This window comes from Limulus polyphemus, unplaced genomic scaffold (genome assembly GCF_000517525.1).
Source record: "Limulus polyphemus unplaced genomic scaffold, Limulus_polyphemus-2.1.2 Scaffold1029, whole genome shotgun sequence".
Taxonomy (NCBI): Eukaryota; Metazoa; Arthropoda; class Merostomata; order Xiphosura; family Limulidae; genus Limulus; species Limulus polyphemus.
Window position 1 is genome coordinate 332,309 of NW_013666639.1, and position 11,507 is coordinate 343,815.

The 11,507-nt window shown below is 32.6% G+C and overlaps 1 protein-coding gene across 1 annotated transcript in view; it reads left to right on the top strand.

Moving 5' to 3' along the window:
- LOC106461777 (phosphatidylserine synthase 2-like) overlaps positions 1 to 11,507 on the top strand; it is a 43,195-nt gene that overhangs the window by 24,114 nt on the left and 7,574 nt on the right. Inside the window, exons 5-10 of the mRNA XM_013921631.2 lie at positions 2,048 to 2,115; positions 3,729 to 3,863; positions 4,154 to 4,204; positions 7,185 to 7,298; positions 7,732 to 7,965; positions 9,377 to 9,522. Coding sequence (XP_013777085.1) covers positions 2,048 to 2,115; positions 3,729 to 3,863; positions 4,154 to 4,204; positions 7,185 to 7,298; positions 7,732 to 7,965; positions 9,377 to 9,522 — 748 coding nt within the window. The remainder of the gene's footprint in view (positions 1 to 2,047; positions 2,116 to 3,728; positions 3,864 to 4,153; positions 4,205 to 7,184; positions 7,299 to 7,731; positions 7,966 to 9,376; positions 9,523 to 11,507) is intronic.

Sequence of the window (11,507 nt, forward strand, 5' to 3'; positions counted from 1 at the left end):
TAATGTTCGATGAGAATCCACTGAAGTTAAATGATTTGTAATGTTCGAACTTTGTAAAGGTCCCTGCTCAAATATCTTAAGTTTATAACACACTGTCTATAGCGAACTAATAATAGATACTCCCTTTGGCGCAGCTCGTTGGTTATATTTATAAGCGTGTGGAGAGGCTTTCTAGAAATTTCAGTTTTACGTAACAATACTGACGCTAACACAAGTATTTATGTACATACATATATTGTTGATTCTTACTCTCGAGAATCTTCTATCACTTTGGAGAATAGGCAGGAGTTTCGCAACACATATTTAACACTATAAGCTATTCATGTTTCTAAATATAAATTTAATCCAAACAAACGTTTATATTAAAATAAATATATAACAAAAAATTCGTTACACTAGCTACAGAATATATTACCTTAAACGTATTGGTGGCATCAACAAAGGTTGCTCTGCCAAAACCATTACCACTATTTATAAAGCATACATTAGACCCCTTTTCGAGTATGGTGATGCAGTAATGTGTAACATGACTGACAACTAATATAAACGAATACAGAATCTCCAGAACACAGCAATCAAGATAGCTCACAGGCTCCCTAATTACACTCTTCCTGAATACCTCCATTCACTAGCTGAGCTACCCATCTTAAAAGAACGCTTCATTTAATTCGCTACCCGATATTACAAACACAAGAATTTGCACTAATCACGACCACTCCAGCCTCGTGGGCTACATATATATCCCCCTTTAACATGATTACCAATATCACAAGGTAAGTTAATTTTATTTAGCTCCAGTTTTGTATATATATATGCATTGATCCACCATTTCATTTTCAGCTATGAGCACTGGGCAGGTATATTTATTCGGCACCTGCTCAGTGAAAGTGGTTTTTCTCGGGTACTCCGGTTTTACTCACATCAAAATTTCGGCTATTGGATCTATGGATCTCAGGCCCTGAGAAGGACTGCATTCAGTATGCTTAATTCTTAAAATCATTGATATCCTGTAAGCCTAATCTAAAAATTTTGAAAATTTAAATTTTATTATCTTCTTCCAATGTAAGTTTACTAATGATTTTAGTTCAATGCTGGATTTTTGGGTGAATTTGACATCAACAGGAATTTTATGTTTCATGGCAAGTTTTGTCCAAGTGTTGGTTGTTTTTCAGCTGATGTCAGGGATAAATGGTAAACTGCAGTGTAAAGTTGTGTTGTTTTTTGATGTATTTGTGTCACTTTTGTTTGTGAGTTGAGTTTTGAGGTTTTTGTTTTGATGGTTGTATAGCCTAGTTTAGAATGGTTGCCTCGTAAATTAAGTATGACTGATGCCCTGGTGCTACCAAAAGTGTTTGCCCTTTCACCTTTAAGGGCATCATAATATGTCATGGTCACTCCTACTATTCGCTGGTAAAAGATTAGCCCAAGAATTGTCAATAGGTGCTGCCAGCCAAACTGCTTCATTACGGACTGTGTTAGAGCAGATAGCTTTAATAGCTCTGTCAAAACTCAAACATAAATAAAAATTCTCTGCAGCAGAAAGGGCTAACATGTCTGTTGGTAGCAGGAATTGAACCGGAGAGTTTTGAATGACAAGGCAACAACCCTAACCACCGAAACATTCAAGTCCAAAGCTGAACAAACTGAAATTAATCGAAAATATAATAACCAAAAAACATAAAAGCAATATTTCAATTACTTGTGTAGTTGTGATAATTAGAAATAGCAATAATCAGAAACACTAATTTCGATTAATTGATAACTTTCCTAATTCATAACACTTGTTCCCTGAACAAACTTGAATTAACCAAAAATAACAATGAGAGGTCATTAGTATAATACTTAAGTTACTTAGATAATTGTAATAATTAGAAACACTAATTTTGATTAATTATTTTTGTGGTATTAATCGATGTTCATAGGTAATCAAATTAATTGCCGAGCTCTACATTTTACAGTGAAATTTAAGTTTACATTTTTCCCATTATTTAGATATACGTGTGTCACTCTCAGAATACTAAAAATAACACTTTTTTTTCTATTTCAGCTCTTTGGAAATTTGTTTTCTGTGTCAGTATTCTGTATGAATTAGCATTAATCTTTATTTTGTTTCAGGTAAGTTGAAGTAATAGTATTTGTAAAATTGTAATGCTATAAATAACATCGTGTAAAAATTAATTTGCTTATCTTTAGACATCAGTATTAGGCCCATTATATTTTTAACAGTGCAATATATATCTTGTCCCTTTGGGATTTTCAAGAATTAGAAGTCTATAATAATAGTATTTCAGCCACCATATATTCGCTGTATCTATTGCTGCCAATGTGTTTCGCTCAATCCAGAGTTCATCAGGCTGGCAGAGACATAACAAACACAATAGTGACTAGAACACTATTTATATAAGCCATATTTTACAACAAAAATTATTATTGTTTGAACGCCTTTTCTAAGATGGCAAAGTATGATTATAATTAACGTACTTGTCATTTAACATTAGTATTAGGCTTATTATATTGTCCCCAGTGGCTCAGTGATAATTCTGAAGGTTTATAAAGCTAAAATTCGGATTTCCATACCCGTGGTTGGTACAGCACAGGTAGTTCATTGTGTAGTTGTGCTTAACTACAAAGAAACAAATAAACCTGTTGTATTTTTGTTTTAACAAATGGCTTATATAGTGGTCCGACCAATACTGATTGAGGGAATTGCGTCGTCAGCAATGGATACAGCAAACATAGTGTGGTTGGAATACTGTTATTACACACTCTTCTAATTCTTGAAAATCCTTAAGTGACTAGATGTAGAATGTAGTGTTAAAAATATAATAGGTCTAATACTAATTTCTGATGACAAGTCAATCAAATATAATCATGCTTCGCCAGCTTGAAAAACATTCACTCCATAACAATAGTGTAAAAACATTATGTGAACGTCACAGAATCACTAAAGAGTACAAATGTTTCCACTACAAAATAAAGTAAGAACTTCACAGGTGCACATTTGTGTGTTCTGTGATTAAGCTTTAGGAATATGGTTATATATAGAGAAAAATGTTATTCTGAAATATATATTAACTCGAAAATTAATATTATTGAAACATATTTATGTATGCTATACATAGTGTAAATTGTTCAGGTTAATATAATGCTTAATATTTTTAAACTTTGTTGAAAACCTTTTTACAGAATTGCACATTTTTCTTAACTAAAATAAATTGTGTTCACATGATAGAAGTTTTGATATCTAAAATGCAATCATAATAATTTTATGATGTCTTCAGTCATTAGTCAAAGACAAATACAGTTAAAACCGCATAGGCAACTAAAATATCAAAATTATATAATAGGTTGAACAATCACCAAGTTTTTTTTTATTATTATTAAAAGAAGGATGACATTTCGAGCTAGCGCTCTTCATCAGATCGTATAGCTTACAACCAAGTTCAACCTATTATTTAATTTTCAGTCATTACTCAGTTTTATGAAATATAAGTTTAAGATCTTTAGGACGTTTGAGCTTGCCATTCTTAGAATAACAACTATATTTTAAAAAAAAGTTCAATGTCATATAATACCAAAATTCTTCCAGTTAACCTCATAATGGTTAATAGTTGTATTACTAAGCAATTTTTGTATTCATTTAAAAGGTTATATGCTTTAAACCATTAAATAATTTCACAAATCTTTGAGCTATGGAAAATATATGTTGTGAATTTTATTTTTTTTAGCATCCAGATGATGCTCGAACATTATTAAAACATATTGACAAAGATTTAGGAAAGCCTCTAGAAGAAAGAGATTATGGTGGAAATTGTTTAATCTATGATTCCACTTTTCCTGAAGATCCCTGGCATAATGTTTGGGTAAGATTTCTTTCATAACTTACAGCTTGAAGGTGTAGGATACATTAAGAAGATATGAAATGAAACTTTAAAAATTATTTAGAAGATCCTTACAAATTTTATCATTAATTGTGCATAATTAATCTTAAAATATCAGAGTCATCACAGTATATTTATGTATTGTAATTTAGCATTCTTGTACTTTCACATCTTTGTGAATTATATGTATATGTGTGTATATATATATATATATTACTTTTAAAAACCTCACAAAATATGTACTTTTCAATGTATGTATTTGATTTTCATAGGATAAATTGGATATTTTTGTACCAACACATTTCCTTGGCTGGTGGATAAAAGTAAGTTAAAAGATTAGATTGTGTTTTGTAATTTTTAAAGGAGAAAAGTGATTAAGCCTTTATCATCTATTTGGCTTGCATCAAGTCCTGTATTTAGTGGTGTAAGTAGCTGGAACTAATTGCAGCAGTTCTAACAGTTAATGTTATTATTAGTTTTGTAGAATTATTTTAGTTTTTGTACGAATATTTTTGTGTTAATTGTCAAATTACTGATCTGTTTTTATACCATTCACATTGGCAGTAGATTCACAAAGTCTAATAATGAAGATGAAAACAGTTGACAAAACACAAAACATTTTATTTACAAGGTTCAAAGTTTTGGAATACACCTATTCCATCTTCAGCGAAATCTGCAAATAGTGTTACAAAAATATTTATTAACTCATGCAATAGTATAATGAATTACTAGTTTACTTATGATGTTAGAAAAACACTCAGGTTCGAGAAGTCTTGATGTAAATGAATACAAACCCAACAAATTTAGCGCTTTCAAAAGGTGGACCTTCCTTCTTCAGGGTTTTTATTCATTACTAGTGTACTTAGATATTGAATAAAGTGGTAAATGCAAGGGCAAAAACAAGCATAAGAAAAACAGATTATAGAATGAAGAAACTTAGCTGAATGGACGGCAACTGCGTGTGTAGGGGACGACGTTTCGAAAGTCTTTCGCCTGTCGTCTTCAGGTCAGTGTGTCAATTAAACAATCTCTTGATAGTAATTTTGATTTAAAATTCAAGGCCTGAAAGATAATCACGGGCACTCAGAAACTTTGTTTCTCTTCTCCCTGCTGGTGGAATTAACAGTTATTCTTTAAGTGAGTTGCTAATGGCCGAAAGTTTAACTGACTAATAAAGTTTAACTGGCGGAGTGTGACCGTCGTTAGCACATGGTTAGTGGATTAATGTGCAGTGAGTGTGACTAATGAAGTTCCTCAAGACATCCGGGAAACCTGCGAGTATCGCAGGCTGAGGGCAGGAAGTAGCACAGCAAGAAGGAGAGGTTGTGAAAAAAAAATCTTGAAGACTGGTGATTCTTGAACAAGATTGTGACAAAGATGGCAAGTTCTTGAATAATGACTGATCTGAAACACTGGTACTAAGTCATTAATTGAAATTTTGATGGGTGAATGGACTGTAAAGTTAAAGTAGGATAATAAGTTCCATAAAATCAGGATACATTTTTAGAGTTTTGTTGTGAGTCTTGATATCACAACAAGACTTTACAATAGTTTAAATTAGTAAAGTATGCAAGTGAAAAATAACAGAAGTTGTAACTATGTGGAACGGCTACTTTCTACGGTTGGAATCATAGGCTCCTACAGGGAAAATTTTGTTGGGGGGGGAGTACCCCGAGAAAAACAACTTTCACGGCCAGGACGGCGAAAAGAATGCCCCTACCGTGCCCGATGGAAGCTGGAAGGAAAATAAAACACACGTTAGTATACATTAGGTATAATAGAGCATTTTAAAACAGACTTGGCTGTTTAGAAGTCGATGGTAAGGCTGGAAAAGTTTAGTAGTAGTCATCTTCGAAGACTGGTTCTACGTCGGAGTAAAAATGTTGAGAACACGGGAACTGGTAGTGGTCAAATTCAGAATCGGTTCTGTATTCATAGGGTGAATGAGACTGTCTGAATAATGAGCGAAGGAATCTGCGAAAGTCGTCGACAGGCTGTTCTTCTGTCTGGGTTCTCCTGGCTTTTTCGTAGATGTGTGTCTGAGTTTCACGGGTCTTCGTTTGGAAGGAGTCAGTTGATGTTCAAGAATGGTTTAGTGATACTTGAGTCTGTGTGGATTGAGACTTCCATGTATCCTTCTTTGCAATTGGGGTCTGGGATTGCTTGCTGGTATTTGCTGGATGCTCTGGAGGTTTGGCTGGAAAGACAGTAGAAGGTTGAAGACATCATCCTGGTTTTTCTGTTCTAAAATAGAAAAGTAGAAAAAGCCATGAGTGAGAATATGTTCAGCTGTAGATTTGGAAGTTGTTACAAGCTTGACGTAGTTGGTCGTGTTTCTGGCGTTTATACGATGAACTGCGTGAATCGAGTAGCCAGGCGTAGTTTGTAGAACGTAGTTTATATCTCCAGGAGAAATTGACTGGTGACGCACCTAAGTAAGACAGGCAAAAGTTGTGAATTAGTTCATGGAGGATAACAGACAACTGAAGTAGTTGAGTTCCATGGGGAACGGAGATAGGTTAAGTCACTGGGAGTAAGGGGTTGAATAAAAATTTTGCCTCTTGGTAGGAGTCTTGTTTTCGTAGGGTCGATGGCGGCATTGGGTTTGTATTTTCTCAGGAAAACAGTAATTCGGTTAAAGGAGAAGTATTTAGGAATCCCATCGATAAAGCATGAGTGGGTTGTTTTCCCATGGAACGACTAATCACTTAATCATGGCTCAGAGTCTAAGCAAGAAATCGAAAAATGGTCGAATCAGGTCAGTGTGTGCAATCAAGTCCAATCGTGATAAGTATTTAGGCTTAATAACCCAGGAGTGGTCAGAAATTAAAGTTATTTCTCTTCGCCCCTTGATTTTAATTAATTATTAAATTTTAGATAACACGCAAGTGCTGTTCGTTTACATTTATATATTCCAAAATGTTCGAATCTTTTAAATAAAATGTTTTGTACATCATACTGAATAAATTTTATGTTTTTGCCTGTTGCAACCCAGAATTGAAATTCAATATGAATATGATGAAAACATTTAGAGCTATACCCGTTTTCCTCATCTTTGTTAGACCTTATGAACTTCCTTGCTTTAATATTTTACGTCTGTAGTTCGGCCGAGTCAAATATGATTTTCATACATCTTTTTTTTAGACTGACAAGCTTTCACATGCAATTGAACTAAAGATAGTACATGATTTTATCTATGAATGTATTGGTATATCTCTATTTCAGTATTGTAAATTTTGATATGATTATTTCACTTTTGAATTGAAAAGGTTACTGATATTAGGTTTTTTCCTGGAATTTCAGACTCTGATGTTAAGAGACTGGTGGCTATGTACAGTAATTAGCATCATGTTTGAAGTGCTGGAGTACACACTAGAGCACCAGCTTCCAAATTTCAGTGAATGTTGGTGGGATCATGTACGTTTTAAATTGTATGTACTAAAACAATACATACAAGGTGCTCCAGAAATTGCCATTTTAAATTTATTATCACCTTTCATAAATAATGAATTTCATGACAATTACAGCAAAAGATTTATGATTTTGTGATATTTAATATACCCTAACTTATGGTTTCCTTTCATTTTGTATCCAGCATTCAGTAAAGTTTAACTGCAAGTTATAAAATTATGAACTGGAATAGTTTTAGGCCTCAACCTAAGAAAGTATTTATTTTGTGCTTTAATGACTTCTGTTTACATTACCATGACATAATATATATCACTTTAACTATTATCTTGAGGTGTTTTCCACAGTATGAATTACTTTAAAGCAAGAAAATGTTGTCTTTTCTATATTATTCTAAAATTGTTAAAGAAACCATTTGTGTTACAGCTTTTGTTCCTTACAGTGGATCTTGGATGCACTGGTTTGCAATGGACTTGGAATCTATTTTGGAATGAAGACTCTTCATTACTTATCCATGAAGCCTTATCACTGGCGTGGCTTGTGGAATATACCCACATACTGTGGTAAACTCAAACGTATTGCAGCCCAGTTTGGTCCACATAGTTGGACTGATTTTGAATGGAAGCCTACTATTACTCTGAATCGATGGCTTTTTGTCTTAGTCATGATTTTTGTTGTAAGTGTAAAATTATACACATTTAATTTGGCTTTGTTTTAATATTTAATGAATCCAGTTGGCAGGAAGTCTTGAAAAAAATTATGTTCTCCTATACACACAGAAATATTTATATTTAGAACCACAAATTCTAAATAAACATTTACACACAAAAATTAGATACAGAAACAATTTTAAGTGCTCAGTAGCTTTAAAAATGGCCATAGTCTGTTCCCAATTATCGTTGTAATATTTTGTCATTTCTTAGTTCCACTGACATAACAATCACCTTGAAAAACATCAAAGAATTATTAATACAAATTTGAAAAATTGCATTTCACCTTATTTCAGCTCAATTTTTACTATCTTGATAGAAATATTTTGAAAGGTGGACCTTTCTTCTTCGGTGACATTCTTAGTTTGCCCCTGAAGAAGAAAGGTCTACCTTTCAAAAGTATTGTGGTTAAAGGGTATCATATTTTTGTGTTAAATTGATTTCTTGAACCTATGTGTTTTCCTAACATTATTGATAGAAATATTATAATGGGTCACTGAACATTACAACAAATAATAACAGTTCTTTGATAATATCCTAAGAAGACATTACAATAGCTCCTTTCACACTGAAAACACCAATTGAATTGTTGTTGCTTTCATTTGTTACAAATATTTAACTATAGAGTGATTAGAGAATGCACTGTCACCTCTGAAAATGGTGGTCATCAGTTAGTACCCACCCCAATTAAAGCTTTAGTGCTGAGCAAAAACAGAATTGCCAGAATATATAGTTTTTTCAAAAAGTTAGCTTTGATTCTTTTATGTTAATAAGTCTATACCCACAAGATTGATAAAGTTAGTAATATGCTTTTAGCTCTTATATCATTTTAACTTGTAACCTATGAGAAGAACACTGCTACTTACTTTTCCACAATTAATTGATCAAAATAAGAATTAGTGTCATACAACTGTTCCAAAGAAGCAGCCTGTGTGTGTGCCTTTCATTATTTGTCAAGAGAATTTTCAAATAGCCATTTACAACTATTAACAAGCTCACACACAAAAACAAAATTTCTTATTCACACTTTTATTTGATATTCTAATATGCAGATTGTAACAGTAAGTGTAATTTTCATAAAACATGTAAGTATAAATAAGAACATAATAGGCCTTGTACTTAACAGAAAAGTAATGAACAAAACAAAATAGCTTGAGACTTTTGAGTTCATGATTCACCATGAACAAATACCAACATGGTGGGTTCAGTGAGTGATACATTTTGCTTAGTATCAGTTCAGTATTTATAGATAAAAACATTGAAAGACAAGAAACATTGAATAAACTTTCTTAATTTAGAAAAAAAAATTATTTATACTTCTTATCAAAATTATTTTGAAAATTTCCTAATTATTTAAAATGATGTATTTTCCTTCAGTTTCTAGTGTCTGAATTGAATACATTTTACCTGAAGTTTGTTCTTTGGCTTGAGCCACCACATTTCCTCAACCTAGTACGACTAATTTTTATGGCATTGGCAGGAGCTGTTGCCATACATGAAACCCTTCAGTATCTTGATGATCCGTAAGTTATAGTCAATCAATTACATTTTAATAACACTTTGACTATCTTTTATTTCCCGATCGTAACACAACAGGATCTTCCGCTTTCTTAATGCATTACACACTTCTGTCATTTATTTCTTTAATTCTCTAAGGTCTTTCAATTATGGAATCTACCATATTTAGGTCTTATAATTCCTGAACATTTTGAGTTTAACTTTTTAATGGGTCTTTTGGTTTCCTAACATTGCACTCCTGTGTCTCATACTCTCTTAATCTTAACAATTTTGGTCTTGTATTTCATAAATCTAACACTTCCTGGTCTTTTACTGCTTCAATCTTGTATGCAGATTTGACCACAACATTCGTGAGTTTTATACACCTGTAATGTATGTATTATACTATGGAAACTTAGCATTCTTGGCTGAGTTTTGTCTTGCTTTAATATAGCACATCTTAGAGGGACTGCAATTCCTTAACAGATCTCATTAAAAGAAGCACAGGTGGGTTCTTTATCTTGTGAACCTAGCACTTTTGGATTTTATGCTAACTATAACTTAACATTTCTAAGTCTGGTATCTTTACTGCATACTATTTTTGGTTTTTACACTTCTTGTATCTAACAAACCTGGGCAATGCCTTTCCCTTATTTTAGCACAATCTGACTATTTTTAATTCTAAACCTAATATTTATGAATCACATTCTACTGTAACTAGCTTATATACATATCTTATACTTATCGAAATAGCCACTCGTGTGTCCTGTACTTATTTTATTGAACCTGATATTTCTGGAGTAATTTGTCTCTAAATAGTACTCTTGAATCTTGTTCTTTATCCTAACACAACAGGGTTTTCTACTTACTTTATTTAGCACACCATTCTCTTACACTTTTCTTAGTACTTCAGAACTTTAGCCTAATGCTCAAAGTATTGTACTTTTATAACCATTGCATTTAGGTCTTATAATATTTGAATCAACAAATAAATGTGAAGATCCACCCTTGTCAATTAGCTACATACTGTAGTAGTGTAGGTTTATAAAGAGGTATGAGTATGTATATTAAAACCAATTTGAATATGCATATCAGGAAGTCATATGACAAACATAGCCATGTAAAGTTGTGGTAAAACAGCATGTATATGAAATACATTTGGGAATGGTATACAACAGCACTTACTGTTGCAAGATATTCATACACTAAAATCATAAAGATGTGTTCAGATCATGGAATTAGAATTGCATAATTAATGACACTGAGGAAAAAAAAAGGAATATGGATTAACTTGAGACACCAGGACCACCCAGAAAGTTACCTCCAACAACTCATACCTCAGCCATGGTAAAAGAAGTGTTGTATCTTTTAACACGTGAGAATCTATGAACACAAAATTCTGTGACAAAAGCCATCCACATGACCAAGGTATTCATACTATTCTGTATTAAAACAAGTTGCTAGACACAGCAACTGTGGATTTCTGTCCAATAGGATTATTGAAATGGTTGCTTGTAGATAATCGTTTTTGTGTACTAAATGGATTATAGAAAGCTTGCATGAAGCATTTGTGTACATTGGACAATACAGTCTTACAACAGAAACTTCTGCAGTGAAAACTATTGCAGTGTGTAACAAATTTGTTATGTATTTATTTTAATATGAACGTTGTTTAGATTAAGTTTATATTTAAAAACATGCATAGCTTGTAGTGTTTGATACGTATTGCAAAACTCCCACCTATTCTCCAAAGTTATAGAAGATTCTCAAGAGTAGGAATCAACAATATATCTATATACGTAAATGTTTAAATATAATTCAGGATTTTTATGTAATCTGAATTTTCTAGAAAAACCATCCCACACCTATAAATACAACCAACGCGATGCGCCAGAGAGTGTTTGTTAGTAATTTGCTAAAATCAGTGTGCTATAAACTTCGAAAGCTATAACTGTGATTTTTATAATGCTTATCAATCGGAAAAAGATATTTGACCAGGAATATTTATAAA